Consider the following 24,979-nt stretch of genomic DNA (forward strand, 5'->3'; position numbering starts at 1 on the left):
TTGTTCCATAAATACCTCTTCAGTAAGATACCCATTAAGAAGAGCATTATGGACATCCAGTTGTTTAAGAGGCCACTGATAGTGTAGGGCGATAGAGAGGATTGTACGGATGGTAACAAGATTGACAACCGAACTGAAGGTCTCATGAAAATCGATGACACAACGCTGATGAAATCCTTTTGCAACTATTCGGGCCTTGTATTTATCAATGGAGCCATCAGGATGACATTTTATGCGAAAAAGCCACTTGTTGCCACAAGATTGTGTTGGATCTAGAGAAACAAGGTCCCAAGTGTGATTCCGAAGAAAAGCGTGATACTCATCATGCATGGCCTGTGCCCACAGTGGATTCTGCATTGCTTGGGAGATAGTGAATGGCTCATTGTCACCAGAAACTATAGTAGAAAGACCATATTTGGGATTAGGCTTCACGATGGAATTCTTGAGCCTGGTGATCATAGGATGAGAATTCCCACGAGAATAAGGTGTGTGCTTCAAGTTAAAGGTGTCAGGAGTAGGAGAAGCCAGAGGAACAGTGATGGTGCTTGGGGATGCATCAGATAAGAGACACTCAGCACCCAGGGCTGGGGCCACTTGTGATGTGACTGGAGAAGTGTCAGATCACTTGGTGCTAAGTTAGACGAAGACAATTGTGGTACGGGAAGCCATGAGGTAGCATTGAGTAGGAATCCGGGTTGAAGGAGGACGAGGATTGGTAAAATGGATATAGAAACTCATGTTCAACAAACTGAACATGTCTAGAAACAAAAACACGATGATCAGAAAGATCAAAGTATAGAAAAGCACTCTGAATGAAAGAATAGCCAAGAAAGAGACAAGGATGAGATCGAGGAGTAGTTTGTGAGAACTGTAAGGGGGTAATCATGGAAAACAAAAACAACCAAAAACTCGAAATTTAGTGGACAACACCTGTTTGTTGAAGAAGTTTTAGAAGGGGGACATAAAAGAGTGGTTCTCCTTGGGCATTCGATTAATGAGATATACAGATGTGGCCAAAGCATAGGACCTAAATGTTGTTGGGAGAGGCATGATGTAATAGTGCAAGGCCGATTTCAACAATGTGTTGGTGGCGACGTTTAGAGTAGCCAGTATGTTCAGGTGTATGTGGTGGAGTGGTGAGATAAGTGATGCCACTAGTGGAAAGGAGTGAGCCAAGAGCAACATATTCTCCACCATTGTCTGTAAACAAGGTTTTGATAGTGGAAGTGAAATAATTTTCAACAAGAGCTTTAAAGGTAATAAAAACAAAGTAAAAGATTAGATTTATTTTGAAGGGGATAAAACCAAATATATTTGGTAAAGTGATCCACAAAAATAACATAGTATTTATAGCCATCAACAGAAAGAACAGATGAAGTCCAAACATTAGAATAAATAATATAAAGAGGAGTAAAAGAGGTAATAGAAGACGAAGCAAATGGAAGCTTGTGACTTTTATTAATATTGCAAGAAGAACAAGAGAAGTTTTGAAAAGCAGACTGAACAAAAGAAACATTAAACGAAGACAACATTTTCTTAAGAACTTTAACAGAAGGATGCCCCAAACGGTTGTGCCATAGCAAAAAAGAAGAGGATAACATGACAGATGATAAAGCTGAACACTGATGGGTGGTGTATGAGTGAGAAGATTTGGGCCAAAGATAAACACCATCATGGCGCTGACTCGTAACCATAATTGTCCCCGTGTAACGGTCCTGCATCTGCAAGCAATCATAAAAAATGCAACAATCACTTCATTTGTAGCACACAAGGCAGGAGTAGATTCATAGACATAGCTGGGACTTGCAGAACTTTATCTAAAATAAGTGTTGTAGAAGAGATGGGTAAATATATAGTTCTAAAGTAAGCAATGGAAAGACATGTGACCATCACCAAGAAAAACGCGGTTGGAACCAGAATAGGAGAATGCAAAGAGACTGCTTAGATCATTGATGATGTGGTGTGAAGCACCAGAGTCAAGTACCCAGTCGGATGAAGTAACGGGCGAATAATAAGTAGCCGTGCTAGCTTGTGGCTGAGACTGCATTGACAGGTGACCAGGAGCAGGAGGTAGAAAAGCCCAGATAGATTGCGGTATAAATGAACATTGGCGAGCAGAGTGACCAATGGTGCCACATATCTCACACTTACCAATATATCTCTGCGGTGTTGACCCAGGTGATGCAGGGAGGATGAGTCCCCCACTGCATTGGTGAGCTAAATGATGAAGTCAGACTTGGCGACGATGACCCATGGAACTGAGGTCTAGGAGTATGAGTAGGCCGATGTTGGAATCCAGAGCGTGAAGGTTTGGGGTGTGATGGCCTGGTAGAAGTAGTGAAAGCTGTGGCAGGATTTACCTTGTGCGGATTTAGAAGTCGTAATTGAGCTTCATAATTGAGTAGGATTTCAAACAGTTTCTTAAACTCAAGAGGTGAATCAAGAACTTGAAGAGCATGAGATAGATTGGAGTATGCTGGACCAAGCCATTAAGAATATGGATTGAGAGATCATCAAAGTTAACGGGCTTTTGATGCCATCTTCTAGCTTCTTTATTTCTCTGCATATTTTGAGGAAAATGATTAAGATAAATTATTGCATAAAGTTTGTAAATTATGTGATAAAAATATATACCTCAAGTAGTGGTGCCCAAACTTCTTCAGTGGCTTCGACCATATATTTTTCATAATCGCATCAAAAGCCACTCAATTCGTAAACCCCTTCAGAAGCTTGTAAAATTTTTTCATCTCTTGCTCTAATGCTTTAACTTCTACAACAGTGCATTTTAAATTAGGGAATTTTATTACCATGTCACGCAATATTCTATTTCATGCCTCTTTAGTCCATCCATTTTTGTGAGCGGTATGTGGGAACGTTATAATAACCTAATTATTTCACTAGATGAGACCCATGATTTTCATTCCATTTAGCCCTTGTGTCGGTCTTCTTTTGATTTGCCATCTATACAAAGCAATACAAATGATAAGAATTTGATTAGCAAAATAACATAAAAATAAATCAGAGAATGTTTTGTGGTCTTCTCTTTTATTACAGATTTATTGACTCATCTTTCTTCATCAAGTATTATTTATAAAGCTTGTTGTATAGAGTAATTAATAAGAGAATAATTTCTATAAAGAGTTGCTATTGAATTGAACATCATATGGTATCAAGTTGTTATTCATCTTGTTCATGCTAAAGTATTCAATGAAATTCACAACAAAAGGAATGGCGGTTGTGCATTAGTTTCAATGAATTAAAATAACAGCATATTAATTAAAAAGATGAGTGAAATGATAAAGGATTTTGAATGGGGAGTGAAGAGAGTGTGAGGGCTAGAGCTTTGGGAAAACAAAAGCCTGTCTTTTTTTTGGTTGTTTTCGTTGTGGACAAATATCAGAGTCATTTGAACACAGAGAATATAAATGGTGGAAAAAAAAAGAGGCCAAAAATCTCAAGGGGTAAAAAGCTGAAGAACCATATATATTTATCATGTTATGAATTATTATCAAATGATTTATTTTTACATATATGAATAAATTATTTATATAATTAAAAATAAAAACTGAAATGACCACTCTTCAGTTTTAAGCAAGGTTGTCAGACCTGGCCCGGGCAATGACCCGGCTAAGCTCAAGGGTCGGGGGTCAATGGGTTCAACCGGGTCGAACCGGGGTCAATAATTAAATATAAAAAATATTATAATAATTAATAATGAGCAAATATAATATTAATCCCATAATTATATTATAAAAACCTACACAAATTTGATATTTAAATTAATAAATAACCTTATATACAGTAGAGTTTTGTAATTATGTCATTTATTTTTTATATTTTTAAAATATTTATAAATTTAATATATTAATAATTATCGAACTTCTCTCGGTGTTATTTATTTATTTGTTTATTGGTTGATTTTGTTAAAATAAATAAAAAATTTAATTCACTAATTCTTATATATCAATTGAGTTTTTTTATTTTTGTTTTTAAATTTTTCTTATATTTTTTTATTTAATTAGAATACTTTTAATTTTTATTTTTTTATAATAAAAATTACACTCATTTATTGTTTTATTTTTTTAATAAATTAAATTTTTAGAAAGTATTTACATAACACATTAATATATTTTATTTTTAAATGTTAATTTTTGTTGGTATGTTTATGATATATATATATTGTAATTCTATTTTTTGATTATAAATTATAAATTAATATTGATAAATATACAAGATTGTGGTTTCTAATGAGCAAATAATAATAAATTATTAAATATTGTAAAAAAAAATTAAACATTGTGACCCAATTGATCCGGCCGGGTCAACCGGTTCCCGGTTGAACCGCCCTGGTCACCGAGTTAACACCGGGTTTTTTAATACCCGGGTCTATGGGGTATACCCGGGTTTTTCCGGTTGAACCGGCTGGGTCGGTCCAGGTCTGACAACCTTGTTTAAGTTGAGGATTTATTTAATTAATGGACTAATATTGTACATACATACACCTATAATCATTTCAATTAATTAACTAGGATAGTCTAGTTGCTAATAAAACAGAAGCAAACAAAAAAGTAGGTAATTGAGGCATTCCATTAATGCATAACTCAATTGAAACATCATTGAATTGTTCCCTCATTGTCATATTAAAAAAATCCATACAACAAATAAAAATTTATCTTCTTATGATCATAAAGCAATACACAACAAGAAAGAGGAGTCATAGTGCTTCACTGTTGTGTCTTATCAGATTATTCTAGCTAAAATCAAACTTCATAGAATCATTGGAAAATGGATAAGATTTGTTGACGTTCAATATATTGATTACGTACACAAACAATAAGAAAGTTCACTTTAAAGCCATCAACAGATACTCTCAAATTACATTAGAGAAAACAGGTTTTGGCAAATGAACTTTATCTGTTTAGCAGACAGAACATTTATTTCTAACAGAAATGCATCTCATCTTGATCGTTATTAAGAATTCTGGGTTTAATGAAAGACTGAATTCAGCTTTTCAAATAACATATGGTTATCAGTTCCAACATTGGAATGGAAATCCATTGAAGAACTAGACTAATAAAGACCTATTAATCTGAAAATTATGCATTCATATATTTCTGTAAGAATAGAGTGCCACTCTTCTTCTGATCAACAGTATTGTCTGATTGCTCCTTAGGGATCATGCCATCAAGACTCATCGACTACAAGCTTGCCAGACCAATCGTCCTTATCAAAACCGTAGGGCAAGCTTAAACAAACTCACGGCTTGCGACAACAATGCCTTCCAAAACTTAAAACCCACTAACCACTAGGGCGTCAACAATCACAATAACAAGATTTGAAGCCTGAGATAGCCAGTGGTGAGCATAATGCCACTAAACCTAAATTCATTGCTTGAAAAGCAGAATTACAAATCAAAACTCCAAAAAATTCTATTTTTCAACTCGATGATTTTCAAAGAACTGAATCAAGATTTCTTTGCTTTTCCACCAATGAATTGAATGAAAAACAAAGAATCAATTCTCAAACACAAATTGAAAAACAAGAAAGAATCCAATCGTTGGAGAAAGAAGCGTACCAGCCAGCCTAAATGCGTGGAGAAAAAAGCATAGCGTGGTGACCGGGCCGGAGGCGTCGTCACCGGATCGGAGGTGTGCCGGCCACCCTAAATGCCCTACTCTTATCCTTTCTCCAATGGCCCAAGCGCAAGGTCGCAGCTCCCAACCCCAGCCCAAAAAGCAAAGGAACACCAAAATATTTTGGTCTCACTACTTTAAAATATTCTTATGGAATCCTATGTTTACATCGTAATTTTACCCTATGAAAACAATGCCCAAACACCCATTACTACAAATTCCTATGTAATTCTACTAGTTATTACTTTGTTGGTGATCAGGTTGTAGAGCTTGTAAGCCTTGGCCTCCGCACTATAGCCAATAAACACACACTTATCTAATTTTTCATCCATCTTGTGGTGTTTTTGTGAAGGAATGAGAACAAACGCAGTGCACCCGAAAACCTTGAGGTGGCTTACAGTGGACTTCACTCCATGCCAAACCTTATTGGGTGTTCGATTATGCATAGCTTGTGTTGGAGCTCTATTGATCATATAGATAGCCGTTGATACAGCTTCTCCCCAGAAACGAATTGGAGGATCTCTACTTTTGAGTAAACTGCGCCCCATCTCCACCACGATCCGGTTGTTGCGCTCAACTGCACCGTTTTGTTGTGGTGTGTAGGGCGCAGTGAACTCCCTCTTAATGCTGAGATCCTCGCAATACTTCAAGAATTCAGAATGTCTGAATTTCCCACCACGATCATTTCTCAGCTCTGTAAGCTTTTTCCATGTTTGCTTCTCCACGAGTGCATGAAACTTTCGAAACATTTCGAATGCCTTAGACTTGTTCCTGAGAGTGTAAACCCACGTCATCTTGCTAAAGTTATCAATGAATAAGAGAAAATACCTGTTTCCTCCTAAAGAGTTTTCACTCATAGGCCCGCAGATGTTAGTGTGTATTAACTGAAGGCATGCAGTGGCTCTCTGTGACACTCTTGAAGGAAAGGAGTTTCTAGATTGTTTAAAGACAACATAATCTTCACATTGTGGTCCAGGCTTCAAAACAGGGACACTAAATGCTATCTTCTTCAGTGTTAGAGTCCTTAAACTTTTGTAATTTAAATGGCCAAAACGCAGATGCTATAACTCTGCTTTATCTTTAGATTTCATTATTGCATTTATCTTTTCCATAGTTGACAAGTCCAATGGAAACATATTGTTCCTTGTTCTAGGAATTGAGATGATCTGAGTTCTCGTCTAATCATCAATGATAATACAGTTGTCTCCTTTGAACACAACCGAGTATCCCTTCGTGAGTAACTGACCAACACTCAAAAGATCGAGGGCTAATCCTGGCACAAACTCTACATCTCGCAGTTGTTTAGTATCACCATCTTGTGTATGCACCAACACTGTGGCCACCCCTTGCACCTCCATCTCTTTGTTGTTCCTCAGTCGAACACTGATTTTAAAAGATTCATCCAAGCTATTGAATAGACTCTTGTCACCTGTTATGTGATTCGAGCATCTGTTGTCCACCAACCAATTTGCTTTCGATTCTTCTTCAGAGACCACCTGCTATGAAGATGTTGTTTGACTTTCGTTCCTCAGCTACTAGATTGACACCCTTCTCTGAATTCTTTTCTCTTGCCCAGCAGTCTTCTTTTACATGGCTGAACTTCTTACACTGAAAACATTATACATTGCTTCTATGTTCAAGACTTCGTCCACGGCCTTATATACTTCTTCCTCTTCCACGTGGATGATGTCTTCCCCGACCTCGACCATGACTCCAAGTACTGTTGAAGTTTGAGCTTCAACATCCCTTTTCACCTGAAGTTGAGCTTGCTGAGTCATTCTTCACATGTAACGCCTTCTTTGCGTACTTCTTTGCAATTTTGTTCACCCTGACTTCATGGGCTTGTAGTGACCCACCAAGTTCATCGAGTGTGAGTTTGGATATATCTTTTGATTCCTTTAAAGCAGCAACCACTTAATCAAACTTGGGCGCCAAACTCCTTGGAACCTTCGACACAACCTCGACGCCTCCGGTAAGCTCTGACGGAGACCCTGAATCTGGCTCACAATTGCACCCGCTCGAGAGAAGCAACTCTGAAGGTTTTTGTATCTTGCATCTGAAGTGCTTCAAAGCCTTGTGTGAGGGATTGTTTTCTCACGGTCATCTTCGATGAACCTTTGTACTAGTTCTTCACAATTTCCCACGCATCATGTGCAGTTTTAACTTTGGTTATCCAGTCGAGTATGGGCCCATCCACTGCCTGCTGGATAAGGCACTAAGCCTTTTCATCTCTTTTCTTGTTCTCCCTCTGCATCGCTTCATCTCCACTTTCATCTACCCCTTTCTCAACGAGCTCCCACAGCTCTTGAGAATGAAATACCGTTTTCGTTCTCAAAGGCCACTGTCTATAGTCCTTACCTATGCAGATAGGAACACAAGGTTGGGACAAACTTACAGGAGTGCTTGTTACCATGACAACCATAGCTCTGATACCAGAATGATGAGGCTCAAGGGAACAAATCAACACCGGAATTGGATTTTCAGTAAAGAGATACAAAGAAGCTTAGGGTTTTTTTTTTGGTTCTTAGTCAAAGGAACAAAGTAGTGGAGATGATCTTGTAAAGTTGAATCAACCAACTCATCTCACGTTATATATTCAAAAAGTAACCATTCAACAAGTTCGCATACTCGAATCATCTGCCTATTGGCTGGTTATGGAGTAGAGAGATTCTCTAAGCATTAATGCTCTCCCCCTATTCAAAGGCTAACATAATAAAGCAAACAATACACCAAAACATTAATGCCAAGTAAGATAACACAAGCTCTCCTAGCTTGTACAAGACTAAGGCCATGCACTCCATACTTAATGACCTTTGCCAGCTGCTGCTACCGGCGCTTCTATTGCACATACCTGCAATCAAATCTTAACACTATGATGCTCTTGGTTTTAAAGGGGCGTTTAGTTCACAGTAATTATATATTACCATGGTAATGAGATTACCGTGGTAATGTGATCGGGAATGTTATATATCCAGGAATGTTGTGGTAATGTGAGATTACCATGTTTGGTTGAGAATTTATATTACTGGTAATCTTTCATTACCATGTTTGGTTAGTCATGGTAATCGCCTCATATAAAATTTTGAAAAATATAATTTACAATATTTAGATAAATAAATAATTAAATTATAATATTAGAAATTATTTTTTTCACAATTTTTAAAATACCTTTTTATTTACCAAAAATAACCCTACGTATAAATTTTGAAAAATATAATTTAAATTATTTAGATAAATAATTAAATTATAATATCAACAATTATTTTTTTACAATTTTTAAAAATACCTTTGTATTTACCAGAATACCCCTAGATATAAAAATTTGAAAAGCTTAATTTAAAGTATTTAGATAAATAAATAATTAAATTATAATGTCAAAATTTGTTTTTTCATAATTTTTTAAAATACCTTTGTATTTACCAAGATACCCCTACGTCTAAAATTTTGAAAAATATAATTTAATGTATTTAGATAAATAAATAATTAAACTATAATATTAAAAATTATTTTTTACAATTTTTTAAAATACCTATGTAATTACTAAAATACCCCTACATATAAAAATTTGAAAAACTTTATTTAAAATATTTAAATTAATAAATAATTAAATTATAATATCAGAAAATATTTTTTTTACAATTTTTTAAAATATCTTTGTATTTACCAATACCCCTACATATAAAAATTCAAAAAACTTAATTTAAAGTTTTTAGATAAATAAATAATTAAATTATAATATAAAAAATAATAAGGGAAAATAAAAACTAGGGAATGTAATAAGAATTAGATTAAATGAGTGGGCATAATTTGAAAAAAAAACATTACACATTACCACAAACTTGGTAATCTGGATGGACATCTATTTTTGTGGTAATCACATTACCATCTTTTTTGGTAATATTTCACTGTTGGTAATCTCACATCACCATCAACATTACCACTGCTACAGTAACTAAACATGGTAATCTGAACACATTACCATCAGATTCCCGGTAATGTTTTCACATTACAAAGAACCAAACGCCACCTAAGGGTTTTCTTCTTGAACTCATTTCTTTGATTCCCGGATTTATGTTTGGCTTCCTTGAAATGATCGGATTTCCTTTTTATTTATTTGTTTTTAATTTTATTTTGGGTTTTCATTTTTGAATGTTACTTAAAGATCTGTGTTAATTCTTTAGGAGAATGAGTGGTTTTAGGTTTGATTGAGAGTGGGAAGGAGACATGAAGGGGAGGAGTTCTTGTGAGTGTTGAGGAAAATCTTTGGCGATGCTCTTGCTGAGCTTCTTCATCGAGAGTTTGGTTTTGATCCAATGGTTTTGCAGTTTTGCATCAGGTATGTATTTTTTTCATAGAGCATAATCGACTCCCCTAGACTTGGTCTGGGATGCCTTCTTCGAGGGTGAACAGTTTACACCTTCCTTAATGTATTTATCTATGTTTTTGCAGCTTCTTTTATTCTCATGGAATTGCATAGACTTGGTTCTTGATTTGGTGACGGTGCATTGGATACTCATAGGGCGAGGAGGCGGTTAGCTTTGTCTTAAATGAGATAACAACACAGTCTGCATGCTTTTGTCGCCGTCCGGTCAACAGCAGTGTACATGTTTGTGATTTTATCTTGTTAAATTATGTGGTATATTGACTCAAGAATCAAGAGTTGAGAACTTCCCACTACCCTGCTATGTAGTTTGTTCTTTTTGTCTTTTAATTAGCTAATGCTGGTCTATGTTGCTTGATATATTACTGGGGCTTTCTCCCTTCATTTTTAATGCATTCCATCATGATTCTTCGTTTCATTTCTACTTGTTTTGAGAAATTGTGAATAATAATAACCCACCATTTATTTGCACATGGAACATGAATATTGTTTGTCATGTGCATGACCGTTTTCCTTGATCCTGAACCTTTGTTTTGTTCCCCCATATATATATATATATATATTGAATAATTGTAGATAACCCCGTTACAGTGATCATGAGTAGTTTGTGCGTGCGCGCATGCATGTGTGTGCATGTTTCCCATGATCACGAATCTTAGTTCCATTCATGTTTTTTGGGTGATTGTAGATGACCTCATTTATCAGGTCAATCATATTTGTAGATAAACCCGTTTATTAGGCAATGATCATGATGTTGCATGCATGCTTGCGTTTTAAGTCTATCATCTACATTTATCAGAATATTCTAGGATAAGTCGAAGCATTTTAGCCAGTTTGTGTGCTCTTTACCACATTTCCATGGTTTTATGTATTTGTGTCCTGCAACTAATTGCTAATGAATGCTTTAATTTATGGTATATTACATTGCCCTTTTTGACTAATATTTCCTTATAAACTAATTCTAATCTCTGGCTAGATGCAATGAGGCGCATCCAGCATGATTGAAGCAGAGCATATTTTGCTTAGAAATACACTGAAGGATACATTTAATGAGATATTTACTTTTGTATGATCTTTCTTCTCTTTCAGTAATCATGCTTAACCATTCAGATTATTAATCGTAGTTCCATTGAAGCACGAATTCATCATTATTCAGTTACATGCCATGATTATTTGCAAATACTTATATTTGTCACACTACCTCTATTCAGCAAAATATTTATTATTATTATTTTTTTGGAATGTCTTGAATAAATTTGTTGAACTTCATAGTTGTAGTTCTATTTTTGTAAAAAAGGAAAAAAAAAAACCTATTAATCCAGTATGTAAATGAAGAAAAGATCTGAGGTAGTATTTCTGCTTTTATATGCTACAGAAAAATCCTTGGTATGTGTTATTCTTGAATGCTAGTTACATGATAGTGTGGTTGTGCACTACAGAGAGTAACTGTTCTTTCATGATATTGAGATGTTTCGAAAATTGACCTTTTTGAATTTTTTACCTTGGGAAGAAATTTTTTAGCCATCTTAGGGACTTCGAAATGTACATCTATGTATGAAGTTGATATTGTCATTTATTTGGAGGTCTATAGTTTTTACCCAAGCTAATGATGGTTTTATCTTGATTGGCTATTGGCTTAGCTGTTGTTTTCTAACGACCATTTGTTTCTAAATTGTGATAGGAAATCCCCACCGGAGTTTTCACAAGATCATCTTATTGTAAGTATTTATTTTTCATTGAGCTATTCACATTGAATCTATTGTTACATTAAAGTTACATCAAGAAAATGAATGGTTCCAATTTAAGATTCATATGCTTTTTGCTTTGCACATTATAGAGGATTCACTGTGATTGGCCTATTTTGCTACATTTTAAATTAGTTCAAATATTTGCAATGTTGGTCCATGATTGACTAAATTTATCTTCACATTTTCTGTTTAATATTTCTTTTGTTATGAGACTTATAAACATATCAGATTTGGGATTTATTCATTTTCATTTCATATAGAACTTTGGCCTTATTTATTACCACCTACTTATTTTCTTGTGCCACTTTAAAAATAAAAAAAAAATATTAAAAAATTGTTTATTGAGTTGATTTTAAAATTTGGTTTTAACAAAATAGTTCTTTTTCAGCTTGTTTAGAAAATACCTAAAAGCATTAAGTTTGTATTATTTTTTGAATACTCCAATTCTAGTATTGTTCAATTTAGGGGATTTAACTACATTAGACATCTATATATATATATATATTACCCCATTAAGTTTTTATTTTTCTTAATTTTATTAAGGTCTTATGTTTAAATTTTATATTTGTTAGTATTGAAATTCTGTTCTTATAACAAGTGATGATTTTGTGATTTATTTGGGTTTAGATAATTTTTTTATTTAAATTATACGGACACTTTTCTTGGACTATGTCTCATTTCATTCTCAGAGTTCAGAGTGGTCTCAGTCTAGGTTTCACTCTCTTGATTAGTGATTAGGAATGGTTCTCTCCCCCTGTATTTTCTTGAAGAGAAAGATAGGCAATTCAACGTCTTGTGAATTCCACTATACTAATTGTGATTCTGATCCATATTTCTGTACAATTTAGATTGACATGAGTTAGTACATTCTAGAAAAGCAACATTGTATTTTCTTGATAGCTGTTCAAGATAGGTAGCACCTTATAAGTTACAAGATTGTGGCCTGTAAATCTTTTCTTGGCAAGGCTTGTTTTTAAGGTTCCAGTGTTCATTTATGCTGATATGAGGTATAAGCTGAAATTATCTGAGATTTGAGGTTTTTGATGTTCAGACTATACTTTTGTTGACTAGTGGTTTATATATGTGTATATATACCAATGCGGTTCGAACACACAAAGCCAAGCATGCATTAAACATCTTTTCGTAAAATTAAGCTTTATGTAAATTGATGGGTTGAGTATCTCAGGGGTTATTTTTTATGAACCAATAAACACCAGTGTACCTGCTTGTTTTTATGGCTATTGTTAGTTTGTTGTCTTATTTGCTTCTTGTAATGTAGCCTAACCAGTTTTTTTGGTCTGATTTTGTTTTGTGGTTTCACGGAATAGCAAAGGGGACTTGAAGTGATTTAGGTATGGATGTGATATACAGGCTTTAAGATGGTACCCTGCTTTTATGGAGATTAAGAATGTATGGACACCTTGATTTGGAGTGGATTTTAATATTTTTTATTAGCAAATAGGACAAGCTATTGCACACACCTAGGGTGGTAATATGTTAAGGAAAAAATATAATTAATAGATATGTAAAACCAGCTACATGTTTAATGTTTACTAAATTTCTCCAATAAACAAAAAAGAATAAAACACTTAAGTCAAACACTTATATGTTTTGCATGAACATGAAATAGCTCAAGCAGTAGTCACCATCTTGATCTTCTTAGAAGAAGAAGAAGAAGCATAACCATCATAAAGCCAAGTCTTAAGTCCATAAATAACAATCTAATCACCCTTATACTTAAAAAGACAAACATAAAGCTTCACCTTAATTTCAATCAACCAACAAACCACTTCACAGATGTATAATAAACCTTTGCGTCATTATTATACTTTGAAGAACATTTCAAGAAGAAGATCGAAGAAGAAGAACCATCATAAAGCCAAGCCTAATTAAGTTAGTATATAACAATCTCACCCTTACACTACCTAAGAAGACAAACACAAAGCTTTTCCTTTCAATCAACCAATAAACCATTTACAGAAGTATAAACCTTCGCATCATTATTATAACTTTGAAGAAGAAGCTAACCATTAAATTAACTTGGTTTTAGAAAATATTATAGCTTTCATGTCATTGTGTATGACTCAACTCTTATGTTAGATACTTTAAATTTTGATTAATGATGAGTTGGTATTGAAGTAATTAAAATTTTTAGGGCAAACATTGGGAGCATGTGATCTCATCTTGAAGAGGAAAAAAAAATAAAGAAAAATAAAGAAGAAAAAGCGAAGGAAAATCAAAAGAAAAGATTTTGAGTTAGTCATGAAAGATTATGACACAAATTAGGTGTAGGATATCATAAATTTTAAATATAATCAAATATGATTTTTTCCCCAGAAGCTGAATTATTAGTTCTAGCTTTGCATTGTGTTTTTTAGATTTTTTTTTAATTTTAAATCAATATATCAATTAAAATAAAAATAAAAAATGAAACTAACAAACCATAGCCACTTGTCATCCATCTTAAAATGTCACTGATAAAATAACAAGAAGATTTTTTCCTCTAATTTTTAATAAAAGAGCATTTTAGTTGCCTATTAATTTTTTTTTTAATTTAATGGCACTTTTGTTTTGGATATGTTTTGTGTGATCTTTTCTCATTCTAAATTATGTAATGTTTTCTCACCATAGTTGGAGACTATCTGGAAAGAAAAATTCAATCACAATAATGTATGTATAGGTTAATTAAGATCTTTTCATGTCAATGCCAACAAATGTAACAAGTGTTGAACCAATATATGTGACTATAACAAAGAATTAACAAAAAGAAAAAATAACAAAATTGAAAAAAATAACAAAACACTATTATTATTAGATAAATTTAATAAAATAATAACTAATGATATAACATACAAACAATAAAAAAATTATATATTATATATATATATATATGCATGTATGTATGGAAAACAATAAACAATAAGTCTATGTTTGATTGCTATTTTTTTCCCTGGAAAAATTTTCCACGGGTCATTTTCCAGCTAAATAGACTGTTTTGTTTGCCAAAATTTTCCACAAATTCTATCACGTGACTATATTTTTTCCTCAAATTAGTAGAAATTTTTTTTTGTTTCCACCCTGGGAAAATTTTTTCCGGAAAAAACGTAAGGGGCTATGTGAAAAAATAATGTGTGGGGCAAATCAATTTCTCTCCTATTCCTCCTCAAATCCCTAATTCGTTTTGAAACCCTAGAACCCCACCATCCCTTGCTTTTCGGTCTCAATTCCGATCCGCTCTCTTTTCTCTCGATCGCTCCCGCTTCTAGGATTTGCAGGTATTCCTTAATTGCAACCCTTGTTATCCTAGTTTCATGGGATGTTTTTGATTCTCCGTTGATTAAGTGTTTCTTTACTGTCAAGATTATGCCATCGAGATGATTTGATTGTGGCAAAGAGCGTGGTTGCTTTTGCTATTTCTTATCTTCATTCGTTGATTCTTGTCTCGCATTTTAATTTTGAGGGTTTTGATTGATGCAGAGTTGGTGCGTACTGGTGATTAGTTGTATTATAATTTGTCTTTCTCAAATTTTTGAGGTTTATTAGGAAGATTAGGGAATGAAATTTAGTTGTGTTGTTAAGGCGGTGGTAGTTGAATCATTTGATCATCATATTTTGGTTGAGGTGCTTTCGCGTGGTTCGTTTTTGGTATGTCCGTGCCTCTGTTAAGTAAGTATCATGCTTGTTGTTGAAGAAATAGGAATCATTGGTCAGTAGGATAGGCAGCACAATGAGTGGGTATCTTTGTGAGTTACTGGACTATAATATGCACTGTTGGAGAATCAATTTTTTTCATGAGCTCAGGGTGTAGGAAATTTCAGAAGGAACTATAAATCAATTCATTCGATCCATGTAAAGTAAAAAATAACTAAGATAATAAGATAAGGCCTACCAAGGATGCATGGAATGATATTCTCCAGTTTCACCAGATCAAAGTGTTCAGTGGTATTGATAAGAGACTTATGATTTGAAAAAAAAGAAGCTTTTCTGTAGCCTTGTGGAAAAATCACATAGAAAGAAGAGACTACTAGATGGATATTATACCTGATGGAACTGTTGAAGTCATTTTGCTTATTTGTTCTGCGGAGATGATGACGATCCTGGTGTATTCATAATGATTCAAGTGTTGAAATTTTACTTTGATTTCTAGTCATTATAAGCATATATAAATTTATTGTATAGATTATTTGTTTTGTGGAGACAATTATATAGAGTATTATGGGCTTTTTTTTTCCTTGTTTTTTGGGTGAAAGATTAAGTTTTAGTATCCTAATAGGCTATTTCTACCTACAATTATGATAAACATGTGTGATTCCTTCTGAGATTACATGAAATCCTTACTTGAACAAAATTTCCAAGTAAAATGTGGCTGGGGCTATGTTATGCTTATTTAATCCTTCCGAACTTTGAGGCTTGAGCATGTTCTTCTCTCTTAAAAATGTCTTGCTTTGTGGCTTTATGGTTTTGTAGCTGTGAAGTGTGTTCGGAAGAATCAACATCGGGAATTACCTGTTTATTGTTTTTTTTTAACATTGGATTCCTTGGTGTTTATGGTCTTGGCATGATTTCAATAATATTGTGATGCCCCTATGATTTCTGTTACTATTTTTGGATTTGGATTTGGATTTGATTTTAAATGCTTTGTCCATGACTAAAGCTCCATCCGCTGTTGTCCACTTTGCGAAGCGATGGACTACGTTGATTCTTATTATGTAATTCCTTAAGCTTGATTGAACTTGATAATTCTTCAAATTTGCATCAAGGATCGCTGTTTCTTTATGATAATAGTTTCATGTGTGTATGCAGACATCCTTGTGTAATTGTATGTGTTTTTCACCTCTCTTTAGTCTTTTAATACACAGTACTTTTGGAACAGTCTTATTTGCAAGTTTTAGGAAGAACATTTTATTAGCTTCAGGCACTGAACTTCTTGAATCCTCTACTTATGACATTCTTCTCACATGAGTTCTACGGAAACAGAAGGCTGCTCAGAGTTGCATAGCACCAATCCATTGGACAAATCAAAAACTCAAAAGCCAAGTTAGTAAAATTTATGATTTTAATTTTAACTTTTATTTTTGTTGTGCCTGAGAAAAAAAAGATGCACTTGCGTATTGCCAACTACTGACTTTTCTTCATCAAATTGATACTTATTGACCAGTTAAGATAGATGTAACATGTTTTTTAGATCATCATTCATAACAACAAATTGAATTGTTCATTCTAGTGAGTAGTTTCAATTTAAGACTATTGTTTTAAACATTAAAGCCAATGCTCAAACTGCAAAGCTAATGCAGTTCCCTATTGATAACCATATAATTTGTGATCATGCCATAGATTTAGGGTACCAAATTATTTAATTGAGACTATTTATTTATCTTTATTTAACAATTTACATAGGTTAATGAATGGCGAGAGCACCAATTGAAAGACAACTTTTGATAATGTTTTGGATGATGGTCATTTAAGCATTATCCATCTATAATCATATGAGGCAACACTATCATAACATAATTATTCATAGAGCTCCTTATAGGAATTGGAGAGTTCAGAGAGAGTTAGCACTATCATAACAGAATTATCCATAGAGCTCCTCATAGGAATTGAAGAGTTGAGAGCAATGTTGTCAAACCCGGACCGGCCCGGCCGGTTCAACCGGAAAAACTGGGAATCGGCCACAAAGCCGGTTCGGTCATACCTCTTTGGCTCGGACATAAAAGACCCGGTCATAAATAGGGTAACTCGGTCATAAACAGGGTCATAAAAGACCCGGTCATAACTGATTAAAAAAAAAGGCCATGGATTCAGGTAGAAGGAAGCGGAAGCAAGGGGAAAGAGACGAAGTGGAGAAAGAGACGAAGTGGAGAGAGTCAGTGAGGGGATCACGTGTATGTCTTTCTTGAGTTCCAAGAGAAGCATGAGGGTTTATTTATTTATTTATTTATTTATTTATTAATATTTTAAATAGTTAGGAAATTAGTATAGTTTTAAAACTAAAATTTTAAATATTAAATTTAATTATATTTCAGATATTTAGAAAATCAAATAAAATATATAAAATTAAAAATTAAATTTAAAGATTACATTTAATTAGTTATGTTTTTAATTATTAAAAAAATATATTATTATTATTAAATATATTTTTTAATATTTTATTATTGATTCCGGTTCAACTCCGGTTTGACCCGGTTGAACCCATCGACCCCCGACCCCCGAGCTTCATCAGGTCAATACCCAGGCCGGGTCTGACTACCTTGGTTGAGAGAGAGAGAGAGTTAGTATTGAATTGAATGTTCAACACTAGTGATATGATTTGTCACGAGCTACTCAGGATGAAAATGGTTGCATTCAATAGTTTGTGCAATCACTTACGTGGTTATGGGTTATAGCTCGTAGGCGATTTTTTGAGTGTTGAAGAGCAAGTAGCTATATTTGTGCACACAGTTGGCCATGACCACCGCAACAGAGTTGGAAGTTTTACATTTTTTAGGTTTGGCCAAACTATTAGCTACTATTTCCATAGAGTGTTAAATGCATGTCTTAACTTCTATAGAGATTTTGTCAAAAATGCCAAAGCTCAAAACTCCCCAAATGATAAGCAGAATATCCAAGATTGGTTCCATTACTTTTAGGTTGGATGCTTATACATATAAGATTTTTTTTTTTTTTATAATTTCTGTTAGGCTAGATATTTATCATTAAAAAAATAAATTGTACCTTTAATAGGACGTTGTGGGTGCTATAGACGGTACTCACATTGTTGGTAACGTCCCTAAGGAGGAGCAACCTAGGTATCGGAATAGAAAACAAGTCATTTCTCAAAATGTTTTGGTGGCATGTTCATTTGATATCAGGTTTACCTATGTGCTTGCTGGTTGGGAAGGATCAACACATGATGGCCGGTTGTTAAGGAGTGCAATCTCACGGCAAGGAGATAGGTTGACAGTTCCTCTAGGTATGCTATACATCCTTTAATCTATCCTAACAATAAGTTTCTGTCACCATTTGTGTTAAGTCGTCCTTATAACAATCAGTAAATACTACCTTGGTGACGCGGGGTTCCCCTTATTCCCTGGTTTTCTTACACCCTATCGGGATACACGGTATCATCATAGAGACATTCAAGGTGTACTTCCTGAGAATCACAAATAACTATTCAACTTTCGACACTCATCTCTTCGTAATGTTGTTGAGAGGACTATCGGCTTGTTGAAAAAGAGGTTTGCCTATCTTAAGCATCAACCCTTTATGACATAGATACACAATCAAAGATCGTTCTTGCATATTGTGCCTTGCATAACTTCTTGCGTATTGATGCTTCAGATGATCTTTGTAGTGATGACGAGATTAGCTACAATGAAATAGACCCTCGTATGTCGATGTACCTGAAGACACATGTTAATGCAAATCTCAAAATGATATCTGAAGCAGCATGGACCAACCATAGAGATTCACTGTCCAATATTATGTGGGCTAATTTTGACGCTAGTAGTTACAATGTGATCTATTACGATTAATAAATTTGCTATGTTATGTTTTAAATTTCGACACCTAATTTTATGTTACTTTATTGCATAACTATATATTATGCATTTATGCACTTTTAATTGCATATTTCAAATGTTTATGCTATTTTTTGTCATAAGTTTATATTACACACTTATATTACTTTTAATTGCACATTTGAACGACACGTGCTATGCTATGCCATTGATTTTTAAAGTGAATCATAAAATGGGAAGTCGACGATTTGGCAATCAAGCCTCATTTACAGTTCCTAGACCTGCTACAGTCTCAAGCTTCTCTGCACTTGATGTTGAGGAAATCACTCCAGCTTTTTCCTAAGTAGAAATAAAAAAAAGCAAGTGCGTTGGTCAGACGATATGGATCAAACTCTTATAGATACCCTTTTAGAGGTGGTGCTTGTAGGGCCAAGAAGAACAGAAAGTGGATTTAAGGCTGACGAGTGTACAAAAGTTGTCAACAAAGTACTTGAACGTTGCCAAGTGGTTCTTATAGTTGTTCATGTGAGGGCTAGGATGAAGACTCTCAAAATTGAGTTCAAGGAGATCACTGAGTTGTTTATGACAAGTGGGTTTGGGTTGGATGCGAACGGACAAATAACAGCGGATCCTCTTGTTTGGGAGAAGCACCTTCAAGTAAAATTTCATTTCATTGCATTTATTCTCCCATGTTAGAGTTTGATAATGGGATTGATAACATTTTCACTTTCATTTTATGTTCATTAATGTAATTTATTTTTGTCATATAAATTGTTACTATTTTATATTATGGATACACTTTTATCAATTTTGATTAACTTTTGTTTTTCATGGTTTTTTTAGGATAATCCAAATGCAAACAATTTGAAGGGAAAATTATGCCCTCGCTATTATGACTTATTACAATTTTTTGCAATGACAACGCAACTGGAGATCGAGATATCACGGGGAATGACTTTGTACAAATCAAGGTTGTCAGACCCGGATTGGCCCGGCCGGTTCAACCGAAAAAATCGGGAATCGGTCATGTGGTCGGTCCGGATATATCCCATTGAACCGGGTATTAAAAAATCCGGTGTCAATCCAGTGATTCGGGCGGTTCAAACGGGAACCGGTTGACCCGGCCGGATCAATCGGGTCACAATGTTTAATTTTTTTTTACAATATTTAATAATTTATTATTATTCTCATTAGACAATAAATAGAATTACAATATATATATCATAAGCATACCAACAAAAATTAACATTTAAAAATAAAATCTATTAATGTGTTATGTAAATATTTCTAAAAATTTAATTTATTAAGAAAATAAAACAATAAATGAGTGTAATTTTATTATAAAAATATAAAATTAAAGTATTCTAATTAAATAAAAAAATAAGAAAATTTAAAACAAAATTGAGATATAAAAATTAATGAATTAAATTTTTTATCTATTTTAACAAAATCAACCAATAAACAAATAAATAAATAACACCGTCGATAATTATATATTAATATATTAAATTTGTAAATATTTAAAAATGTAAAAATAAATGACATAATTAGAAAAGTCTACTATATATAAGGTCATTTATCAATTTAAATATCAAATTTGAGTATGTTTTTATATTATAATTTTTGGTTTAATATTATATTTGCTCATTAATTATTATAATATTTTTTATATTTAATTATTGATCCCGGTTCTACCCCGGTTCGACCCGGTCGAACCCATTGACCCCTGACCCCTGCGTTTAGCCGGGTTAATACTCGGGCTGGGTCTGACAACCTTGGTACAAATGAATGAAAACAACCCGGTGGGAGTTGGCGTAGGGGATGAAGACGAGATGGACGAAGCACACCCAGCTCAGTTGAACATACCCAATGCATCTAACGAAGTAGCGCAAAAGAGAGCTAAATATAAATGCCAAAGACCTATGGATGATGCTATCGCAGCCCTCACAACTATTGCTCAATCCTCACAAAAAATGGCTAATACGTTTGAGAAGCAAGCAAATGAAAGTTATACCGATAGGCAAGCCATCCTAGACAAAGTCCAAGGATTGGGTTTTTGGATAATGATGTGATTGATGGCTCTCATGCAAATATTTGTGCTTGATGAGAAAGAGGCTCGTTTCTTCTTTAGGATTAATGATGTAGCGTTTTTGCATACTTGGGTTAATCACAAGCTCGGCAAGTGATTTATGTCATGGATTGTGTTTTAATTAAACGGAAGAAATATGTGTACTTTACTATGAATTTTTTAGTTGTATTTGAAGCAATATACCTATTTGTTAAGATGATTTTGAAGTTTGTGGTTTACTAAATTAACATTTTTAGGTATATATTACTTTGTTTGAATGGTTTAGTATGATGGGTTTTTACTTTTTAAAGTAGGAATAATTTTTGTTTGACTAATAACAAAATATACAAAAAATAATTGATTGGGATTAAATAGCAGTTTAGGTAGCCAAATATACAAGGCTTAACCTTTGTATTTTTAAATTTTATTCTATTTTTAACATAAAATATATAATTGTTTCTCCATAAAAAAATAAAAAAATATGCAAGTGTAGAGTTGTAACAATGGTTCAAAGCTTCATTAGGAACCTGTATAAAAAAATTAAAACATCTTTTTTTTTTGTGAGTATGAAAATCTCGCTCAAATTAATATATATACATCTTAAATATGTTTATATTTTTAAAAAATAATTAAAAATGTTTTAACCAATGGTATAAAAATAATTATCAAATGTTTTTTAAATGTTTTTTAACAATTTAATAATTTTTAAAAAATGTAATGTAGTAATGAATTAATCAGAGTGATACGCGAGGTAAAAATTTGAATCAATTTTGAAATTGAACTATAAATAAAATATATTTATTACAAAATCTTAAAAAATGATTAATTTGGATTAAATAGTATTTTAGATAGCCAAAAATACAATTTTCATGGAAAATGTGATTTTTTTAGTGAAAATTAATGCAATCAAGCAATATTTCTCGGTGCATCGATGCTACTAATCTTAAAATAGTTGGGACATTAAAAAGTCATGAACATCATATATATTTCCTACATACAATAAGAAAAAAAAGACTGCGACTTTAATGAAAACCAGTATGGACGACAGTGCTTAAGTTGTGGGTTTTAAAAACAGTCACTTTATAAAAAACAAAAAGAGACAAGCTAACTGAACACCAATATTATTATTAGATAAATTTAATAAAATAACAAGTAATGATATAATAGACAAACAATAAAAAAAATATGTATATATATATGTATATATGTATAGAAAACAATAAAAGTAAACAATACAAAAATAAAATTAAAATACACAAAATCATGTCTATCTATTTATGTATGAAAAATAAATAAACATAACAAAAATATAATTAAAATTGATAAAATGATAAAAAAATATGAATGTTATTATTAGTAAGTATAATATACTCCCTTCGTTCCATTTTAGTTGTTACGTTTTGGAGCTCTTTTCTATTCCTGTTTACTTGTCATATTAAAAACTTTGTGCATCATTATATAATTTTTTTTTCAAATTTACCCTTTTATTTAATGTACTTGTACAATTTTCAACAAATCAAAATCAACTAAGTATTAAATTATATTCTCTAGTAATGGGGTTTTACATAGGGATAGTTTTGGAAAAGTAATAGAATTTTTAAAACATATAGATAATCAACTAATTTTAACCAATTTTTTTAATTGGTGTGAATTTGTTAAATGTGACAACTAAAAAAGAACGGATGGAGTATATAATATGGCATTATGCATGTATATTATACTATTTAATAAAACCCAATGAATCTGTTTATTGATTTTATTGTTTAAAAAAAAAATTATTCCTAAATATATAATACATGTACATGTATTATTATATATATTATGTACAGTATAAGATATTATATATTAAAATATAAGGCACAAAGTCTATTTATTTATGTTATTATTAAAACAATAAAAACAAACAAAAAAGTAAAAAAAATTACTATCAGCAAGTATATAATATAATATAATATGATATGATATGACACCTTAAATTGACAAGGAAAAAAGCACGTGACCATTTGTGCATGCAAGTAAATTGACCAAATCACCCCTGAATTATTCGATTTTCATTTACAATTAAATAAATATTTCTTGTCATCTTCCAATATATTTTCCATTTCTTGTCATCTTCCTGGATCTACAAATACAGATAAATTGACAAAATCACCCTTGAATTATTTGATCAATTTTTTTTTTTGACAGGACGATAAACGTCACGGTCCCCCCACTGGGGGAAGTTAAGGACATACGCCAGAACATCACTCCACAGCACCTTCACCCAAGCACAAAGCATCGCGTGGAGCAAGGTTCGAACACGCGACCTCCATGAAGCTCTTGGGGACCCGGTACCACTAGGCCATTAGGCCTGTGGTTATACGATCAATTTACAATGAAATAAATATCTCATAAATACTAGGAAAACAAAAAAACAAAAATGATAAACTCATTTAGACAGCTTCATATGGACAAGTAAAATGCATGTGACCAGTAGTACTGCATGCATATGAAATTGATCAAGTCGTCCCTCAATCATTAAATTTCTTCTTAACAACTTCGGATCCAGAAATACCCATGAAATCCTGCAGCGCAAACTCACACAAAAAAGAACCGAAAACCGAACACCATCCAACTAAATATAGAAAAAAAAACAAAGAAAAAAACTAACACATTCACAATGAATACGTACACATAAGAGTTTGTTTTCTTATGTCTTGAATGAACATTCATTAAACAGCGTCTCCCTCATTTTTATTTTGATTTTATAAATTCGCTTACCCAAATAAAATCTAATTTATTTCATTTCGTTTTATTTTTTTAATGGTTCTAATTAAACTGACGTAATTATACTATGAAATTTTTAAAAACATTTGTGATGATTAATGAATTTTGAAGTATTTCATATAAACTTAGTTTTTAAAAATAACATTTCTCATATCAAACACATTAATTTTTTTTTTAACTTCTAAGTGAGATAATAAAAATAGTTTCCCAGAAACAGATTCAATTATTCAAGCAATACAAATTAATATATATGTAAAACCAGCTAGATGTTTAATTTTTACTAAATTTCTCCAATAAAAAACACTTAAGCCAAACGCATACATGCTTTGCATGAACATCTCAAGCAGTAGTCACCATCTTGATCTGCTTAGCAATAGTAAAAGAAGAGGAAGAAGAAGCATAAAGACAAGCCTAATTAAGTTCACAAACAACAATCTCACCGCTATACCTAAGCAGACAAACATAAAGATTTTTTTTTCAAACATGCAACAAACTACTTCACAGAAGTATAAGCCTTAATTTGCATCATTAATATACCATTAAAGTAGAAGTAGCTCATCATTAAATTAACTCTGTTTTAGAAAATATTACAAGTTTTTGTGATTGTGTATGCATGACTTCTCTCTATGTTAGATTCTCTAAATTTTAATTAATGCTGAGTTGATACCAACTAATCAAAATATTATGGGCAAGCATTGGGAGCATGTGGTCTCATCCTATAGGAAAAAAAAGAAAAAAAAAAGATTTTGAGTTGAGTCATAAAAGATAAATGACACAGAATAGATGTGGATGTTTTTAGATTGGAACAAAGGAATAATAGATTTTAAGTATAAATAATTTTTTTGAAAAGCTGAAATACTAGTTCTAGCTTTGCATTATGTTTT

General features: G+C 32.8%; 1 protein-coding gene and 1 long non-coding RNA gene across 4 annotated transcripts; both read left to right on the plus strand.

Moving 5' to 3' along the window:
- Positions 1 to 5,196: 5,196 nt before the first annotated feature.
- On the plus strand, positions 5,197 to 14,229 carry LOC120270110. Of its 2 annotated transcripts, XR_005539560.1 has the most exons (5): positions 5,197 to 5,357; positions 9,815 to 9,969; positions 10,083 to 10,239; positions 11,696 to 11,732; positions 13,091 to 14,229. It is a non-coding gene; the product is annotated as an uncharacterized LOC120270110 (long non-coding RNA). The 2 variants fall into 2 exon arrangements; XR_005539559.1 differs by lacking the exon at positions 13,091 to 14,229 and having other exon boundaries at positions 5,201 to 5,357; positions 11,696 to 11,825.
- Positions 14,230 to 14,672: 443 nt separating this feature from the next.
- LOC120270109 lies at positions 14,673 to 20,389 on the plus strand. Of its 2 annotated transcripts, none has more exons than XR_005539558.1 (3): positions 14,673 to 15,037; positions 16,740 to 16,799; positions 18,614 to 19,620. XR_005539558.1 is itself a non-coding variant. In XM_039277131.1 (3 exons), exons 2-3 carry the CDS (start codon positions 19,643 to 19,645, stop codon positions 20,378 to 20,380), a joined length of 552 nt encoding a protein of 183 aa, XP_039133065.1. In that variant the 5' UTR covers positions 17,852 to 18,714; positions 18,794 to 19,642; the 3' UTR covers positions 20,381 to 20,389. The 2 variants fall into 2 exon arrangements, 1 of the variants encoding a protein (XP_039133065.1); XM_039277131.1 differs by lacking the exons at positions 14,673 to 15,037; positions 16,740 to 16,799 and adding an exon at positions 20,105 to 20,389 and having other exon boundaries at positions 17,852 to 18,714; positions 18,794 to 19,918.
- Positions 20,390 to 24,979: the final 4,590 nt, after the last annotated feature.

This window comes from Dioscorea cayenensis, chromosome 10 (genome assembly GCF_009730915.1).
Source record: "Dioscorea cayenensis subsp. rotundata cultivar TDr96_F1 chromosome 10, TDr96_F1_v2_PseudoChromosome.rev07_lg8_w22 25.fasta, whole genome shotgun sequence".
NCBI classification, from domain to species: Eukaryota; Viridiplantae; Streptophyta; class Magnoliopsida; order Dioscoreales; family Dioscoreaceae; genus Dioscorea; species Dioscorea cayenensis.

Bases quoted from the DNA above. Each gene is read 5' to 3' on its own strand.
- LOC120270109 (XM_039277131.1), top strand. From the start codon at position 19,643: ATGGATCAAACTCTTATAGATACCCTTTTAGAGGTGGTGCTTGTAGGG. The intron at 19,919-20,104 runs GTAAAATTTCAT...TGGTTTTTTTAG, and splicing joins TTTGGGAGAAGCACCTTCAA to GATAATCCAAATGCAAACAA.